The following is an 18,693-nucleotide window of genomic DNA, read 5'->3' as shown; positions in this document are numbered from 1 at the left end:
GTCAGTGTCCGCATACTTACTGCTAGAATACAAACATGACACTGAGTTTTGTATTCTGAGGCCTCGGTGAGGGGCTGGGGGCTCCAGCAGTGCATGGCAGTCCTGGGGCCACTTCTGGTGTCACTTGGGCAAACCTGGGCCAGGTTATTGGAGACTGCCCCCTCCATGCCCAGAGCTGCTCTGTGGCCACACGGTGTTGGGGAGCAGCATGGCACTTGTGCATGCCAGGCCCAAGATCTGTCCTTTGAAGTGTCTCTCGGGTCAAGACCTCCCGTGGCTTTGTCTCCCTGAAGGTGATATTGAGCCCCTTGAGGGACACGGGCCTGTCCCAGGGGGCCATGAGGGTGTCCAGTCATGGAGGTTCACTGCTGTGGGTGGGCCTGGCACCCTATCCCCAGGGCCGGGTCACTGCTTGATGACTGCCGTCTTCCTCTGGCACCACTGCTCCAGGAGCATGCCTGTAGCATGCTATATACATGACATAAGTATGGTCACAGGGTATATATATCATGCTACAGGAATGTGCCTTGACTGTGACTATAACATGCCCTGTAATACACATGCTTGCCACAGAGCTTGTTCCACTCAGAGACATACCTTCAGCACGCCTGTAACTAGCAGCACTCCCTGTGACGTACCCGGGTGGACCGTGCAGGGCCTACTCCTGCGGGGCCTGTCCATGCTCAGCCTTCGCCAGGGAGGATCCTGGCTCTGGGTGAGATCTTGGCCAGTCTGGCCCACCCTCGGCCAGGCCACACAGTCACTGGGCCTGGGGCCCGCCCTGCTGAGGAAAATTCCTTCAAGAGTGATTAGGGTTGCAGCTGGAGGTGGTGTACGGATCCCTGGGGAGAGGAGGGAAGGAGGGAGCCCCCAGTCCTGCCTTGTGCTGGCTTGTGGCAAACACATGGGCGTGCAGCTCTCTGGGGCCTGCACCCTATAGCCCGCGATGGCCTGACCGTGCTGGGACGAGGCTCAGATGCTGACGGGTGTGAGGGAGCCTCCAGCTGATGTGCCAGGGCAGTGCCAGGCTCCGGTGTTCAGGTGCTGCCCTTCCAGTGCTCTGTGACTGGGATGTTGCGTCCCCCAGGACTGGAGACACCTGAGTCTGCATCTGGCCATGGTGGGAAGTGGGGCCAAAAAGGCTGGTTCTGGCTCCTATAGCCGCTTGGTCCTATAGTCATTTTTGGGGAGGGTACTGGGGACCTTCCGATTCTCAGTCCCCCTGGGTTCAGGGTGCAGTGCTGCCTGGGCCTATAGTGGAGCCAAGGGCCACCCCGGGCACAGGGGGTTTGCCCAGATCCTTGTCCTCCCTGTCCCCTGTCCCATATGTCCTGCCCCCTCCCCTCACTGTCCCTGCGTGTTCAGCCCTGCACCATCTCTGCCCCTCCGAATTCTCTCCTGGAGTTGCGCATCAGTGGACTCCACCCGAGTGCTGGTCCTCTCCAAGCCTGTGGGGTGGGAGATGGGCAGCGCTGAGGTCAGAGGGCAGCTCCGATGATGAGCCTGGACAGCCCCTTGGGGAGCACCGTGTGCTGGCAACCAGACACGCCTAGGGCAGAAAGTGCTCATCCCCCAATGCTCAGTGGGTGGGGGTCGGGGATGCGGCACTGGGACACTGTCCTTTGGTCCCTGCAGAGGGTGCGATGTCTCTGTGCCTTGTTCCTCACTGCAGCAAACATGCTGTCAGGCAGTGGCCATGGACATGTCCCTGCGTGTGCCACCCACCGAGGAGAGTGGTGGTGGCAGAATGGGCTTGGTGGTCTCAGCAGCTGGCACGGGGAGGAGCCGGGGGTCTGTTTTGCCAGGCGAGCCACATGTGTGCGAGGCCTGAGAGATGCTGAGGGGACCCGCTTGCAGCTGCACCATGAACCCCCTTTCCTTGCAGACCCACCGGCAGCTCAGCGCGGCCACCAACCAGAGCAACCGTGTGTTCCTGTACTGCGCCTTCCTGGACTTCAGGTACGGAGGGTGGCGACAGGGTGCTGGGGGAGGTGCTGTGTCACCTTAGTCCTGATACAGCCCAGGGCCGCCTGCTTCTCAGGCCACGCAGGTGCTGGGGCCCGGACACCCCCATAGACTTGCACAGTTGCCCCCCCAGACCTGCACAGCGTGGTGCTGTGTGTGCTCTGTGGTATGCGTGTGCTGCAGTACGGACGTGCTACATTGCGGGTGTGCTGTGGTGTGATGTGACATGCTGTGTGTGCTGTGGCAGGGATGTGTTGCAGTGTGGGGTGCTGTTAGTGTGCTGAGCTGCCAGCTGCCCTTCCAGGCTCGAGACCCCCTCTCTCCCCTGTGCTGTACCAGTCCTCACTCCAACCCGGCCACCTCCCTGCCTCCCCGCGCCCCCCCCCCCCGCCCTCTGCCACCATCTTAGTGCCAGGGTCCGGGCAGGGACTAAAATTGGGCTCAGGGTCTCTTCTCGGGTCCCAGATCGGTTCTCACCTTCATGAAATTAAAACCTTTTCTCCACGCACTGGGGCTGCCCTCCTCAGTCCGGTGCTGTTTTGAAGCGGTTTATTCCAGATAGGTGGGGATTTTCAGAGACTGTGCCACTATGATCTCTCAGGAAATATTTCTGTGATCTGAAATATTCTTTATTTAAATTAAATTCTTTTGAACTGAATTTGGGAGTAGGTTTTTTGTGTGGCCCAGGTTGTGCCTCTGGGGTGGTGTTCACGTGTGGGTTTCTGCCGCCTCCTCCCTCTCCCCTCCCTCCATCCGGAGTCCCTGCTGCCGGGCACCTTCCTTAGGAAGATCTGGGGAAGGAGCTGTGACCCACCAGTGCCCTTGTCCATCCGTCCTGGCCTGGGTCAGGCCACATGGCCCACCTGGCTCAGCTGTGGCATCAGTGCCTGCGTGAGTTCTTTCCCTCTTTTATTTCAACTTCCGTGTCATCCTGTTTCTCCTAGCTCCATTGAAGTTTTAGTCCAACCTGACTTTTTCTGCTTTTGGTGAGGATGTCTAGGTAATTCATACTGACCTAGTGCCACTGGCATCCTTGGTGTCCCACTTGCCACTGTTTCCAGTTTGCTCTCTGCTTCTTGGGTTCCCTTTCTCTTCAAGTTTGGGGTATGTTTTGTGGCTAATTCGGCTCCACTTTTGATCCCTAAGGACAGCTTGTGGTTGCTGTGTCTTGAGGCCTAAAGCACCTGCTCAGCCCATGTTGTTTTGCTCTCCGGGTTGTCACTGTGTGACCTTCACAGGTGTCCCCACTGTTCTTTGACCTTGTGTCCGGGCCAGACACCTGCCTTGCTGTCCCGAGTCCCTGCCACGGTTCCCCTAGCCAGGGGAGGCCAAGGGCCACCTTCCCAGCAGGCCCCTCTTAGAGTCACCTCCGAGTGACCCTCCCTGCACTGCCTACCTTGGGCATAGTCCCGGAGGCCACATCTCTCATCTGCTGCTGTCCTGCGGCACAAGACAGGACATTAAAGCTGAATCGAGAGCAAAGGAAATGGGGGCCTTTGCCCGGCTGTCTCTCGGAACGGGTCCCAAGGGCCGGGCTGGAGCCCAGACGTGCCTTTAAAAACTCAGAATGGCAATTTTGGGGGAAGAACCACTGAAACGCCGTCTTCCCTCCCTCCCTCCCTCCTGCTCTGTTTAACCTGAAGCCACAGCCAATGACAGAATCTCTCACCAGAAACCAGCCGTTTCCTAGGCGCTAGGAATCAGCCCAACTGGCTATGGCTTGTCCGACTTGTGCAAAGCACCTTCTTTGGAGGCACTTCCTGGGGGGGCATGCTGCGGGCAGCCTGGCACCTCCTGTGGAGGGGGTCCTGAGGGCAGCCTGCTCTCGCCTTCCCGCACTTGCCCTGACTTGCAGCTGCTTGAGACCGAGCATCCAACTGGCAAGTCCGCCCTGGGAGTCGTGCGACTGTGCCGGGCTCCTCACACAGTCGTCCTCTGCAGGGTTTCTGACTCTGCCCAGCTGTCCCCCATACAGGCCCCCGGGGGCACACGTGCTCTTTCTCCAGGGGGCGCCGTGGTGCATGTGGTTCGCCTGGCCCAGCCACTGCCACATTCATAACATTATCCCTGCATGGCGTGAGGAGACCTGACAGTGCTGGGCGGGTGCTGAGGACCCAGGTGGCCTGGCCCCTGCTGCTCCTGCAGCCCGCTGGCGCGTGGCGCAGGCCCTGCTGACTGGCCTGTATCCCCAGCTCCGGAGAGGGGGTCTGGTCCGACAAGGGCTGTGTGCTGATCCAGGGGAACCTCAGCTTCTCCACCTGCCGCTGCACACACCTCACCAACTTCGCCATCCTGATGCAGGTGGTGCCCCTGGAGGTAAGAGCTGCAGCCTGGGTACACCTGGACACACCACGCCCACTGATGCGTGGGCAGAACGTATGGGCGGGGCTAACACGTGACCGGGTGAGTGGGCGGGACTGACACATGAGCAGAACAGGTGGGCGGGGCTGACACGTGGGCTGGGTGAATGTGGGCTGACAGGAGGGCCGGGTGAGCCTGACACGTGGGGTGGGTGGGCATGACTTAGGTGGGAAAGGGCTGACCCACAGGGCAGAGCTGGCACGAGGGTGGGCTGTGTGGGTGGGGCTGACGTGGGCAGGACACCCGTGCGGCTGCCAGGGCCTAGGGGTTGTGCAGGGCAGGCCAAGCGCTCAGGGCCCCCCTGCTCCTGGGGGAGCTGCTGCCTGAGGGACCCTGGGTCCGAATGAAGCCGTGCAGGGCGGCACAGTACTGGGTCCTGGGACAGTACTGGGTCCTGGGACCTCTGGACTGTGCGCTGCCTGTGGGTACTCGGGCCTGGGAGTCCAGGCAGTCCTCGGCCTCCTGCTGGCAGCCTCCTGCCCCCTCCCCGGTTCCATCCAGAGGTTCTTCTGTGAAGGGCCGCGGCCTGGCTGGGAGCGGGGTTGGGGGTGAGTCTGTGCCCCGACCTCGGGCACCCGGGCCAGGAGAGGAGCAGGCACTGCCTCTGGCTGCCCCGCCCCCAAGTTGGGTTTGTGGTCTGTGACTCAGAGCAGCCAGGCAGGCTTTTCTGGACCTTTCTAAATCCAGCTGGCCCCAGAGGAAGGGCACAGACTAGCCACCCCCCGCCCCCCGCAGGGCTGTTGAGTGTCATCTCATAGCCCATCCACTCCAAGTGTGGGATGCGGGGCTTGAGGGTGCCCTGGGCTGGGGACAAGCTGGGGAGAGATGGGAGGGTCCTTTCCCAGATGCCACGTCTCTATAAGGAGTTGGGGACAGTCCCCGGCCTGCCCTGCCTGAGAGACACAGCATCATCATGGCGCCTGGGGCTATTCCCCAGACACCCTGCAGGGCCCTCAGGGCAGCAGCTTCTGGGCGTCAGCATCCCCCTGCATCTGCGGGGTGTTCCCGACTGTGGCGGGGACAGGTGCCCCTCAAGCCCCATGAGTGTGTGTCCTGTGCCGAGGACAGTGCTTGGGCCATGGCAGTTCTGACGGTGACCCGGCCTCTCCCTTCCCAGAGGGAAATTTAGGTCCTGCTGCGTGGCTGGGAGGATCTCGCTGAGAACCTCGGTGGCTAAGGTGGCTGGGCCACAGCAGGAAGGGGTGATAGGGCGCTTGGAGACCATGTCTCTGAGGAGAGGGACTGCGGAAGGAGGTGGGGGTCAGGCTCAGGAACAGTGGGACATGGCGGGCAGCGAGGGAGGGACCACACCCCCACTCCATGCACCCTCGTCCCCTATGGCCACCCCACTGCCCGCTGTCCTCATGGACTCACTGAAGCCCGGGGCCTTGGGATGGCCTTGGAGTGTTCAGAGCCTGACACAGAAGGCGGCCTGGTGTGGGCCTGCCCCCCACTCCTGCCAAGGCGCTGACCCCCTATGCTCTTGCACAGCTGGCCCGTGGACACCAGGTGGCGCTGTCTTCCATCAGCTACGTGGGCTGCTCCCTGTCTGTGCTGTGCCTGGTGGCCACCCTGGCCACTTTCGCTGTCCTGTCGTGAGTCCTGCGCCCGGGGTGCTGCAGAGAGAAAGGAGGGCCGTGGTGGGGGGCTCCAGAAAGCACCCTGGCTTTGGCCAGGACAGCAGTGCGAGGCGGGGCCTTCCCAGGGTGGGGCAGTGGGTCTGGAAGCCCCCCGGGGAGGAGGTGGAGGGGGCACGACCCGTGGCCTCGTGCAGGTCTGTCAGCACCATCCGGAACCAGCGCTACCACATCCACGCCAACCTGTCCTTCGCTGTGCTGGTGGGTCAGGTCCTGCTTCTCGTCAGCTTCCACCTGGAGTCGGGCACGGTGAGCACGCGCTTCCTTCTCAGCGGGAGACCAGCTGTGTCCCAGAGCCAGCCTGGGTCCTGACCCCTCTGGCTAGGGTGCCCGAATTACATGCCCCGACCGAGTCACATGACTGCAAGGGGGAGTCAGGACCCCTGGGAAGGGTGTGCAGCCAGGTGGCTGGACAGTACCAGGAGAGGGAGACAGGGAGGCCGGGAGGGGCTTGGCCCAGGACAACCGTGTGCTTTGCCACAGACCCCGTGCCGCGTGCTGGCCGTGCTCCTGCACTACTTCTTCCTGAGCGCCTTCGCCTGGATGCTGGTCGAGGGGCTGCACCTCTACAGCCTGGTGATCAAGGTCTTTGGCTCCGAGGACAGCCAGCACCTATGCTACTATGGGATTGGCTGGGGTAGGTGGGGGCAGGGAGGAGAGGGTGGAGTGGGCAGGGGAGCTGGTGGATCCTGCACTGGAGGGGCTGGGGGAGGAGCAGGAGCAGGTGGGTGGTAGTGCAGGGGGAGGGACGAGGAGGGGATGATGTGAACTTACCTGAGGAGAAGGACAGGCAAACGCATGTTCCCCGGGGTTGCCGACTGGCGGTTATTGGGGCACAGACGTCAGCCTGTCATGTCCAGCAGCTGTTCTAGGGTCTGCCAGTGCCTCTCCTGTTCGCTGTCTGTGCCCGCGGGGTTGGGGGCTCTGAGGAGAGCTGCGGGTCAGTGGCTGTGGGGCTACTTGCTCTCCTCGAGTTCTGCTGTGGTGAGGGTTGGAGTCATCCCTTGCCCACAGGATGGCCCGTCCCCCACTGTGCTGACAGCCTCGCTGCATGACATGGTGGTTCCAGGGCGAGCGCCTGGGTCCTGAGAAGGAGACACACTCAGCTCCAGGCTCCCCTTCCACCTCTCACTGCGTGGCTGGGCGGTGGTTGAATGAGTGACTCGGCCACGTGGAGCTGTGGGGTCGAGATGCCCAGGGCACAGCAAGCTCTCGGCTGACGCCCTGAGCAACTTCCCCAGGGCAGAGGCTGCTCCCACAGAAGGCAGCTTCATGGCGGTGGTGTGGGGGTCCCTGTGCTCATGTGTGCAGTGTATGATGGGGTGTGTGCACACATGCAGCCTGTGGGTGTGGTGTCATTTGCGTCTGTGCATGTGTGTGGGAGTGAGGTTGGGTGTGTGCCTGCACACACATGTGATGTAGGGGTGTGTATCAGCACATGTGTGTCACATAGGATTGTGTGTCATGTGATCAGCACATTCCTAGTCTCTGGGTGCTAAGTCGGAAATGCTGTGACTTGATTTCCTTTCAGGAAATCTGTGAAACAGGTCAGCATTGATTTGGGAGCTGGCAGGGTGACACACTCGGGCCTCATCTCTCAGGTTACTTGCCCATAGAAAATCCCTTTCTTGAAATAAGATTGGCGCTTGGGCAATTGCCAGTTCGGAGCTTTGTTTATTTTCTTGTCACCCTCAATTCCAAGGGAAAATTCATCAGCTCCTCTCACAAGTCAGGACCAGGTGTGAGTTCCAGGGTAGCGCAAATCACTGGTGTCAGGCTTTTGCCTCCTTTTCTGTCTCTGGGATCTGAGTTTCTTGATGTTGGTCCCAGGGGCCCTGCCTTGTCCCGGCAGCCCAGCTGCCACTACCCAGCCCCCAGGGTCCCTCAGTGGTTCCTCCGGCCACATGTACAGACTCGATGGGACCAGGTTTCTGCTCAGCTTAGTTTGGTCGCCTCTGCTACAGGGCAGGAGTTGGTCACTGGAATAGAGCATAGTGGTGCGGGCTGGGTCCTGAGAGTGGTTGGGGGCATGAAGACCCCCCACCATACCACCAGCGCCCTCAGGTGCCAGGATGCCAGGGTAGACTCCCCGGTGCCACAGTTCACACCTCAGTCATTCCTGGCTTCTCGGGCAGTGCTGGCCCCTAACTGACAGCTACAGAGTCCTCAGGTGCTGCCAAATGTCCCCCTGAGGGACAAAACTGGCCCTTGTTGAGAACTATCAATTTACACAAAATGTTATTTAGAGGAAAAGGCTTGTAAGTTGTCACCGGTATTGACGTTTTCATCGCAGTGAAATGTTGGACTATTGCGCATGTTTCACGTGTGTCTGCTCCATCCTGAGACTGTCAGGCATCTGCTTTCCACCTGTCCACAGAACTGACCCGTGTGCGCTTCAGCCATACCAATCCCCATCGCCTCTGGTCACCACAGTTTGCTGTTAGACTCTCAGAACTTGGTTTGGTTTGTGTCCTGTCTCTTCAGGGGAGCTGTACTGTTCTGTGGCAACTGCCGCTGTTGGCATGCCCACACACGGTGCCTCGGCTCTGCCCACATGACCATCGTCTTCCAGATGACAGCCATTCTCTCAGCTGTCAGCTGTCTTTTCACCTGAAAAAGACAAGCTTTCTCTTGCTGTCCAGAAGCCATTCAGCTCTTTTTGCTTTCATGTCCCCCATGGGCCGAGGGTTCCCAGAGCCTTTGCGAGGCCCCACGGCTCCTTCATGTACCCAGTGGGGTTCAGTTTTACATCTAAGCATTTAACCCGTCGGGCTCGGTTTCTGTTCCTGGAGTCTGACTGTGGTCAGGGTCTTCCTCGAGAAGTCAGTGGCCCCCCTCCCCCTTCCACTGTTCACTGAAGAGACCGACTGCGCTGCACAGTCTAGGCCTGGTTCTTGTTGATTGGTTGCCCCATAAGCATAGGTTTATTTCGGGGCCCTCCACGCGGTTGCACGTGTTCCCTTTTCCCAGTGCCACAATGTCCTGATTGCCGTTGTGGTGTAGTTTGATGTAAGGGAGTAGAACACAACCCTTAGCACCTGAGCTTTTCGTCCTCAAAGCAGCGAGCACCACCTCTCATACATGTCATTTGTTACAGTCTGCTGTGTATGAGTCACACCCATCCGTGTACGTGTGTGAACAGTGTCTCTCTGTTGCCATGCAAGGCTCCGAGGCTGTTCGCACTCCTCAGCACTTCGGGAGTAGTTCTTGGACACACCAGGTACAAAGTGAACAGAAAAGCAGGAAGGCCGGAGCAGTGATTGGCCCCTCTCTCTGCAGGGTTTCCCCTCCTGATTTGCGTCATCACGATATCATCTGCCATGGACAGTTACGGGACAAGCAACAAGTAAGTGAAGTGGCGTCTTCCAGGTGGCTGCTGGGAGCACCGGCCCAGGGAGGCCCGCACAGTACCACCCGCTGTGGGCAGGCCTGGCAAAGGCGGAGATCAGCCGAGTGCCCACCCTCCCTCCATCCCATGATTGACGCGGGGCAAGGACGTGGTAGTGCCCTGGGAGCACCCCGGGGCACATCCTTCAGCTACGTGATTTCCTTCCTTCACGGAGAAACGGGCTTTCCAGGTGAAGCTGCTCCTCACTCAGCCCAGCAGAGAGAGCACTGCGTGGGTGCCGCAGAGGGAGTCAGCGGGGGCCTCCAGGCTGAGATGATCTGGGGTAGAATTGCTAACCCTCAAGGAATCCAACCTTTTCTTCTTCAGTGCAACAATGTGCTGATGACGGAGCACTGAAAGGAAGCTCTTGCTGGGACATGCTATAACCAGGGTGAGGGCCAAACTGTGGTTCGGCCCATCCCCTTCGTTTAGGAGCTGGAGCCTTTCCCTGTCAGCACTCACGGCTCCAGCCTTGTTATTCTGGCTCAGGGGCAACACAGGGTCAGGAGGTGCAGCCTGACGTACAGGGGTGGAGCCTGCATGTGAATGTGGGCGAGCGCGAACTTCCCCTCACACAACCCCAGCAGACTCGGAGGAGCATGGAGGGTTGCACCACAGGGAGCAGCCCCGCGTCATGTCACTCTGAACGGCCCTTCCAGTGCAGAGGGGCTGCTGTGCTCCTGAGTCACCTCCTCTGAACCTGCATTCCAGAGGAGGTGCCTCAGAAACCTGGGGGCTGGCTTGGGGCTCACCTGATGCTTTGCTCTAGGCTTGGGAACTGCCAGGAGGGGGTGCCTGACCCACTTGTCCCATAACTGTCCACGGCAGCTGCCCCTGCTGCGCCCCCGTGACCCATTAGGTCAATACCCATCAATCCTCGATACCAGGAACCTTCCCATCAAATTCTCTCGTGCCCTTCATGAGAGTAGAACCCACTTTGGGCTTGCTGCAGTGTCACGAGCCAGACTTTTCTCACCGAACTCGCAAAGTCCCCTTTTCCCTGAGACGCTCTGCAGCCCTAGAAAATTCTTCCCAAGAAAGAGAATTGGGTCACCAGTGGTGAGTTGGGGCGATGATATTTGTAAGACCAACTGTCGCCATGTCTGTCCTGTGGCCTGAGCGCCCGGGCCACTGACCTTCCTCTTCCTCCACAGCTGCTGGCTCTCTCTGGAGAGTGGTGCCATCTGGGCCTTTGTGGCCCCTGCCCTGTTCGTCATTGTGGTATGTTCCCTGCTGTGAGGGCACCATTGGGGGGGGGCAGCGTTGGGGCTAGGCAGTGGAGGCTACCAGGTCCAGCCTCTTGGCACTGTGGCCCCGACTTCTCGGGAAGATGCTTCGAGTGCCCCCACTGGGCAGTGCTCGCTCTGCGGCCCCTGCTCTGTCCCAGCCCCACTCTAATTCCTCTTCTTGGTCCAGATGGCGCGTCCCAGGCTGTGCCAAATGTCTGGGCCACAACTGCCCATCTAGCCGATGAGCCCCTGGGCAGTGACACACAGTCATGGGCTCAGCTGCAGGGGCTCCGTGCCTTGCCGTGCTTGGTCAGGAACGTTCCCCCATCATACCAGCTCCCAGGTCACACCAACCCACCATTGCTCCCAGCTGCTGTTGCAAACCCGCAGTTCCCATAAAAGTCTGGGATTGTGTTCTGTTATTAAAGGCCGCCTCTGGGAACTTCGCACCCCTCCCACATCTGAGGGGGCTGAAAGTGCAGTGTTCTGATTGGCTGGTTTCCATGGCATATTCAGACTACAGTGGCTGGTCTCCACTGGGCACGGCATGTTCTCATTGGCTGCTCTTTACTGGGTATGACCAATTTTGATCGACTGGTCTTTCCTGGAGTCTGTGGGAGCCGGAGCCTGTGGGACCTGGAGCCTGTGTTTCTCTGGAGCAGCAGACGAGCCTTCCTCCCACGCCATCTCCTGTGCAACTGCAGGTGGCTGTGGGGTCAGAGGGGTGCTGTGTCTCTCCCTAACCACAGCCAGCAGGAGCCTTGTGCTTCCGGGAGACCATGCGTGTCAGATGAAATCACACAGATCCTGCCCCGGAGAGACAGGAAGACAAATAGACACTGCAGAGCCTTCAGAGAAAAGGGAACAATGATGGATTGTCACAGCCAGTAACACGAACACTTAACTGCTGTGGAGACACAGCCGTCTCACTCTCAAATAGAAAACACGAGAACCAGAGCCCTCAAATCTCTCTCTCGTGGTTACTCACTCATGGCATCTGTCACTGGGAAACCTTTGTTATGATTTGGTCCTGTCAGGACCGCGTCACCGCTGGATCAGCTGTGCTTCTCATGTTTACCCCTCCGGGAGCATGGGGCTTCCTGGCCTCCCATGGAGCCAAGTCATTCGGACTCTGGGCCCCATGGTTGCTGGGGGAGGGCTGAGTCTCTCATCGACTCCCTGATTTCTCCAAAGTCCTGGGACAGGTCTCTCAGCTGGGATTTCTTGTGTGTCTGGCGTTTGTGTGAATCCACATCATTCTCGTGGCCCGGCCTCTGGTCCTGTCAGCTCCAGACCCCCTGCCTGGAGTGTTTAGGTGTTTTTGCACCAAGTATGGGATGTGGTGTATGTTAGTGAGGAGAAGGAGTGTGGCCTGCAGAGGGCAGATGCCTACCAAGTCCTGCCCCCTCAGCATGGCTGTGACTGGAAGAAGGAGATTCAAGATTCGAGAAAGAAGCTAAGAAAGTGACTCCAGGCACAGAAGTTCTGGTTTTCTCTGAGAAAAGCCTGAGAGGGCGGCATGGCTGGGCCTGTGGTGCTTCCACTGGGCCCGTTCCTCACCTCTCCCCACCTCGTGACAATCTGTGCTGTCCCCACACTTGGGCCTCTCTTGTGTGCTATGGGTGTCCCCTCTCCTCCGCGGCCGACCATGCGTGGTCCCCACTGGTTCCCGAAGCATCTGTGCCCAGGGGCCTTGCTGGGCTGCCGCAGGTGTGAGACAGCCATCATCTCCTCAAGATGGACTGTGCCGGGGGTCACTGCTGACACCCCACACAGAAAACAAGGCACCTCCGTGAGTAGGTCCTAGGGGACAGTGGGGCTCTGGCCACTGACCGTCTGCCTCGTGGGCCCAGGAGCTGAGAAGACCATGGTGAGGACTGGAGGGGTAGTTCTGGTCTGAGTGGAGAAACGGGTATCCACAGTGTGCTTCAGAAAGGCCCCGGAAGGAGGCTTTGCAGGGTGGGGTGCAGGGAGAGGTCAGTGGTCTTAGGCTGTTCCAGAAACAAAGGATAGTTCGGGCTGCACAGGAAGTACAAGGGTCAAGGTCTTCACCCTGCAAGGTCTCAATCCCCCCAGTACTGCACATTCTCGGAGGCACCTCTGGGTGTGGCCCAAAGTCAAGCATAAATAAGGCACAGGAAGGCCAGCACAGCATAGCTCCTGTCCTCAGGGGGAGGGGTCCTACTCAGCCCCTGCCAGGACCCTGGAGCGCAGCCGCAGGGGCACTTGGTGTCTGGAGCCTCTGACAGTCCGGCTGCCCCGGGGTCATGGGCACCCCTGGCAGGCTCCTAGCAGGAGGCCGAGCTGTAGTGTGAGGACGAGGCCGGCGGTGTCTGGGCTCTGCATCACACCACAGGGAAGATGAGGCTGGTCCTGGATATTACAGGCTCTGACCCACTTCTCCCTGCGGACTGCTGGGCACAGAGGGCCTTTGTCCCCTTTTGGGGGCATGGCGTGGCTCTTGGGGTGCTGCATGGGGGTGTGCAGGTGGGCTGGTGTTCAGGATGCGGGGTTCGGCCTGACCCGGCCATGCTCCTTGTTCAGGTCAATGCGGGCATCCTCATCGCTGTGACCAGGGTCATCGCCCAGATCAGCTCTGACAGCTACAAGCTGCGTGGAGACCCCAGCGTCTTCAAGTGCGTGCCACAGATCATTTGCTGCCCGAGGGTTCCTGACCAGACCCACCAGGGTGGAGGGGGGCAGGGCAGGCAGCAGCAAAGGAGACTGAACCACGGGTCCCCTTTGTGGGACCGCAGGCCCCTCCCATGTACCAGACCTGCCTGCTGGTGACAGAGTGGCCCCGCAGGGGCTGGGATATATCCTTCCCACCCAGCGTGCCCACCCCCTCCACAGGCTGACCGTGAAGGCGGTGGCAGTGCTGCTGCCCATCCTGGGGACCTCGTGGGTCTTCGGGGTGTTTGCTGTCAACAGCCGGGCCGTGGTCTTCCAGTACCTGTTTGCCATCCTCAACTCCTCCCAGGTAGGGTGCGGGACCCGCATACACCTGTCGTGCATGGCCCAAGGGTACCTAGGACCTGCCCATCTGGGGAGCCTGCTGGGGGCTTGGGCGGGGAGGTGCTAAGGGAGCCATGCATGGGGCCGGGCTGGGCCTGAAGCTGCGCTCTGGCCCCACAGCGCAGCCCCCAGCACAGGGTGCGAGAGCCAGGCTTTCCCAGGAAGGTTGTCCTGGCTGCAGCCCCGGAGCCTGTCTACCTCCCGTGTCTCAGTGCCCCCTCCCACCCTTCAGGGCTGCTCTTGGGTAACATCTGTCCTGAGGCTGACAGGGCCCCCGTCTCTACATGTTTGGGGACACCTCACTCTGCGGTTGCATGTCATTGTCATCACCCCAGCCCGCAGAGGAGGACTGGGTGGCTCAGCTTGTCTGTCACATGTCCTCACCTTTGTCCAGCCCTCGCAGGTTGGCCTCCCCTGAGAGGCCATGCCACGCGCCTCGGAGCCTGGGTTAGATCAGGCCCTGCCACCTGACTCCTTGCCAGCCCCAGGTGTGGCTGTGCCTGTCTCAGACCTGGCCTGTGCGGGACCAGACGCACGTGACTGATTCTCTGTCCCCCTCCTCCCCAGGGCCTTTTCATCTTCCTCTTTCACTGTGTGCTGAACTCAGAGGTAGGTCTCCGGAGCACACGGAGAGGAGGAGGGTTTCCGGAGAGCGCAGAGAGGCTCCTACCATCAGAGATGGGTGGGGACTTGCTCCTCCGAGGCCTCGGGCTGGGCCCCCGGGCAGCTCCTTAAGCAGGAGGCAGTTGCAGCTTCTCTTTGCTTCCAAGGTGAGAGCCGCCTTCCAGCACAAAACCAAGGTCTGGTCCCTCACCAGCAGCTCCACCCGCAACGCCACTGGGAAGCCCTTCACCACCTCAGACATCGTGAGTGCCCACCCCCCCCCCCACCCAACCTCTGCTCTCATCACCGGCTGCTGCTCTGCCTCCAGGCTGCAGAGCTACTGGCCAGCTTCCCTCGGCCTTGTCCCTCCATCCCCTGCAGGGCTGGGGTTGTGCCAGTAGTGGGTCGGGCCAGATGGAGGAGGTGAGACTATGGCTGCTGGTTTTTCTCGCCCTTTCCACACACTGAGCCGATGTCACTTCCCTCCCACCATGTTTCTCAGCCTCAGCACTTCCTGTGTTGACTTAGGGGGTGACAGGCCCTAAGATTGTCACCCAAAAGGGAGATTCTGGCCACGCCGAGGCCTCCGGAGGCAGCAGTGGACAGCCCAGCGCAGGGTTCCTCTGTGCCCGGGGCTCCCTGCCGAGGCCTAATCATCATTTTTTTCCTCCCTTCATCCCCCCCAGCCTGAGTGCCAGCAGGAGGCTTCTCCCTGCACCACTGCCTCCCAGAGGCCCTCAGGAACGCTGTGTGAGCTGCCATGCTCTGAGGGGGGCTCCCGGACAGTTGCTTTGTGGCCCCGCCCGCCTCTCCCCTCCGGTGGAGGGCCCTGGTGGGGAACTTTGCCACACTCATGTCTCTGTGCTCACAGGTGAATGGGGCGCGGCCAGGCCTGACCCTGCCCAAGCCCAACCCCTGGGACAAGAACAGCCCTTCTGCCCAGCGAGTGGACCTGTCGGCTGTGTGAGCAGCTGCCGCCTCTGGCCTGCTCAGACCACCCAACACAACCCAAGAAATGCTCGACCACACCCACAGACACAGCTCCAGGGCTCTCGGCCGGGGCCTGCCTGAGACCCCAGATATCACCAGCACCAACGGCCCGTCACCCAGCAAGCGACCAGGACCTGGACACAGCATGCGGTGTGGGGGAGGGGAGCGGTGTTGCTGTCTCGACTGGAGGATGGGCAGCAGAGAAGAGGGACATCCAACAGGCTCCTAGAGCCAGGGGTCAGGCAAGCATCTGCCGACGTGGGGGTCATGGCAGCAGAACCCCCACTTCTCTGTGGGGCCTGTCCTGCACCTCCCTGACACCAGCACTACTCAGGCCTGTCCCTGGCAGCGGCCACTTAAGCACCAGTCTCCGGTCAGCCTCCTGGGCACTGGCGAGAGAGCCCCCAGCTCCTTCCCTAGCTCCCCCAAACCTAGCCGCTGCTTGCTGTGTCCCAGCGGGACCTGGGAGTTGGGCTTCCCAGCATCTGAGCGGGGACCCTGGTCAGCACCTTCCTCCCTCCTGTGATCTGTCTCCAGGGGACAGAGCAGGGGACACTTGCCAAGCCTGGAAGGGGCTCTGGGCGCTGGGTGCCGAATGGCACCTTTTCCTGGGCTCCACGAGAGCTGCCAGTCTCAGAAATGTATGGATGGCATCAGCCAAGCTCTTTCTGATTGCCGTGACCCAAGAGCACGGGCCCACCTCCCCGTGCACCCCCAGACGTGCCTATAGAGGCCCCCCAGAGACCCGGTGTGCTGGGGAGCTGAGTGCGCAGGGCCTGTGCGCAGACGCAGAAGCCTCCCCCAGGTTTCCTTACACAGACGGTCCTTCGTGTCAGGGCAGCCTCAGGCCCATGGTCCCCACTCAGCACACCCATGGCGTCCCCGTCTCCTATGCCAAAGTGGCCTGTCGCCCCAGTGGGCGCAGCACCTCCAGACTTCTGCACTATTTTGCTGTCCACACGGTTCGGCCAGAGGTTAAAGGTGGGAAATATGTGTGTGTTTTCAGTAGTATATAGCATGGTAAAGAGGGTGAACGCCACAGAGTATGTGACAGTACATTGTGATTTTTATGAAATAAAATCTTGTTGATGAAAGAGAGAAGAGAGGGTACACTTTTTTAAAAAAAATTTTACTATTTTTTAATTTTATTGAATCACCATGAGATAGTAACAAGCTTTCATGTTTGGGTTACAATCTCACAATGATCAAACACCCATCCCTCCACCAGTGCACATTCCCCACCCCCAATATCCTGGGTATACCCCCCTCTCCCACCCTCCCCCTGCCTCCATGGCAGACAATATTCCCCATACTCTCTCTCTACTTTTGGGCATTGTGGCTTGCAACACAGACACTGAGAGGTCATCATGTTTGTTCCATTATCTGCTTTTGGCATGCATCTCGAGAGGGTACACTTTAAGATCTTTGAGTCTCTCAACAAAAAGTCCAGAGAGAAATGTGATCCTGTCCTGGGGTTCACTCAGCTTCCTGGTATGCAGCATAGTGCCGGGGGCACCATGAACCTTGCTTCTGGGGTGGTGTGCGCCCAGAAGTGAGCCTGGGGTGTGGATACAGCCTGACTGTACCACTGTTGCCAAGGAGGCTAGTGCCAGCTTGCTCCCTCCCCCAGACCTGTCCCTTCTGTGGATTCCCTGAGCTGAGCTGCCTTGGGGGACCTCTGGGGGCCTCCTGACATCTCCTGGTGCCTCCCACTGCCTCCTGGTGCCTGGGCACCACTCCCATCACAGAGTTATGTGTTTATTTTCTAATACCCATATATAATTAACAGACAGCTGTATCCTTTATGTCTTTCTGATTATGGCTATTCATATTATTTTTCAGGTTAAATTTCCAAAGCTGTGTCTCTGCATCACAAAGTAATTCCATGAGTCTTGAAACATTTGCCAAAGTTGCGTGCCAAAGTGGTTACTGGATCAATTCTCACTGCCAGTCGTAACACTGATAATCTCATTGTTCAAGAGTTTTTCAGGTGATATCAGTGTTTTTATTACCAGCTTAATGTGTATGAAGCTTCATAACTTGCATTTCCTTGATTGCTACTGATGTGGAGGTTTCCAAGTCTCTCTTTTTCTCATCTTTCTCCTAATGGACTTAGTGTTCTGAGCACACATGGAGATGTCCCGCTCATATGTTATAGTACCCACCATGGGATTGTGACAGTAGTTTCAGACCTATCCTGACCCCCCACCCCATTCCATGCCTTTAGCGAGGCGCTCATGTGGGCACACAGAGTTGAATATCTTTCGTCATTTAGATTTAAGGTCATCCTTCATTTCTGAAGAGGACTTTCGTATTCTGGGGTGCTCCCAAGCAGTGCTCCTGGGGCTCAGGGGCTGCTTCCAGGGGTAGCCTGACTTCCAGGGAGCTACCCAGCAGTGCTGGGAGCAAGTCTGAGCCTCTGCTTGTACCACATGATCTCCTGCTTTCTGAGCTATTTTCATATTTTTGCTCTTAAGAGCTTTCATCTATCTATTCATGTTGTCTATGTTATTCATAAACTAAATTATTAATCTACTCTTAAAACTTTAATAGACCATTTTGGGGAGCAGTTTTTGGTATGCTGAAAACTAACAAGAAGTTCATTGGACGAGCTCGTGCCTGGCTCTCCCCCACCCCTGCACAGACCTCGAACCATCCCTGGCATCTTGCCTGAGCACAGTGCCCGTGAGGAGTGGGAGCTGCTGCCTGTTAACGGGAGGCCCCTGTCTGTGTTAGTCCGTGCGTCTGTGTTGTCTGGTTCCAACACTGCCCAGAGACCCCTGCCGTGAATCCCCCTGCGCCGTGCTGCTCACACTCTCCCTGCTCCCAGCACTGTCTTCCTCAGTGCTTCGTGGAGCGGAGCCTCGCCGGCAGGCCTCTTCCCCCTCCAAGTGGGCTTGCACAGTTATCCTTCAGCGCCTGACAGATGGTTTTTCACTACTGGGCCATTAGTCGGACGTGCTACTCTGTTACTAGTTTTGAGCAGCACCAGGCCTATTCCCTGGCAGTGCTGGATGGAACCCAGGGCTCATGCCCCTGAAATGCAGGTCAGCTCTTTGGATTCTATGCTACTCTTTATCACACACTCTTTTTTTGGGGTCACAGGGGCCACACCCAGCGATGCTCAGGGATTACTCCTGGCAGTGCTCAGGGAACTATATGGGATGCTGGGATCGAACCTTGGTTGTCCTTGTACAAGGCAAGTGCCCTCCCCACTGTACTATCTCTCCAGCCCTGTCACTCACCTTGAAGGACATCCTTGTCACTCCTAGTCTATATGACCACCCCCGACTACTGAGTACTCGCTTCCCCCAGCAGGTCTCTGGTGTCTGCCTCATGTGTTCTCACACACAACCAGGCTTGCTCATCGCTTAGGGACTGGAGTCTCTCTCGATGGGTCACGGCTTGCTTGACCCTGTCAGCTCCTCTCCCCAGCTCCCTAGTAACTCTGAAGTCTATCCTGAGGGCAGCTTTGTTGAGTGGAAAACCAGCGAGTGACTACTTT

At 58.8% G+C, this 18,693-nt stretch overlaps 1 protein-coding gene across 1 annotated transcript in view; it reads left to right on the top strand.

The window, feature by feature from the left end:
* ADGRD1 (adhesion G protein-coupled receptor D1) overlaps positions 1-16,168 on the top strand; it is a 52,190-nt gene extending 36,022 nt beyond the window's left edge. The window contains exons 14-25 of the mRNA XM_055147160.1: positions 1,886-1,959; positions 4,158-4,281; positions 5,818-5,921; positions 6,101-6,212; positions 6,447-6,600; positions 9,243-9,309; positions 10,506-10,572; positions 13,125-13,216; positions 13,434-13,560; positions 14,163-14,204; positions 14,366-14,461; positions 15,070-16,168. Of these exons, the coding sequence (XP_055003135.1) occupies positions 1,886-1,959; positions 4,158-4,281; positions 5,818-5,921; positions 6,101-6,212; positions 6,447-6,600; positions 9,243-9,309; positions 10,506-10,572; positions 13,125-13,216; positions 13,434-13,560; positions 14,163-14,204; positions 14,366-14,461; positions 15,070-15,165 (1,155 nt within the window). The 3' untranslated portion in view covers positions 15,166-16,168. The remainder of the gene's footprint in view (positions 1-1,885; positions 1,960-4,157; positions 4,282-5,817; positions 5,922-6,100; positions 6,213-6,446; positions 6,601-9,242; positions 9,310-10,505; positions 10,573-13,124; positions 13,217-13,433; positions 13,561-14,162; positions 14,205-14,365; positions 14,462-15,069) is intronic.
* Positions 16,169-18,693: the final 2,525 nt, after the last annotated feature.

Source organism: Sorex araneus, chromosome 9 (genome assembly GCF_027595985.1).
Source record: "Sorex araneus isolate mSorAra2 chromosome 9, mSorAra2.pri, whole genome shotgun sequence".
Classification (NCBI taxonomy): Eukaryota; Metazoa; Chordata; class Mammalia; order Eulipotyphla; family Soricidae; genus Sorex; species Sorex araneus.
The sequence above is the reverse complement of the archived record's forward strand: the minus strand, read 5'-3'. Positions and strand labels throughout refer to the sequence as shown.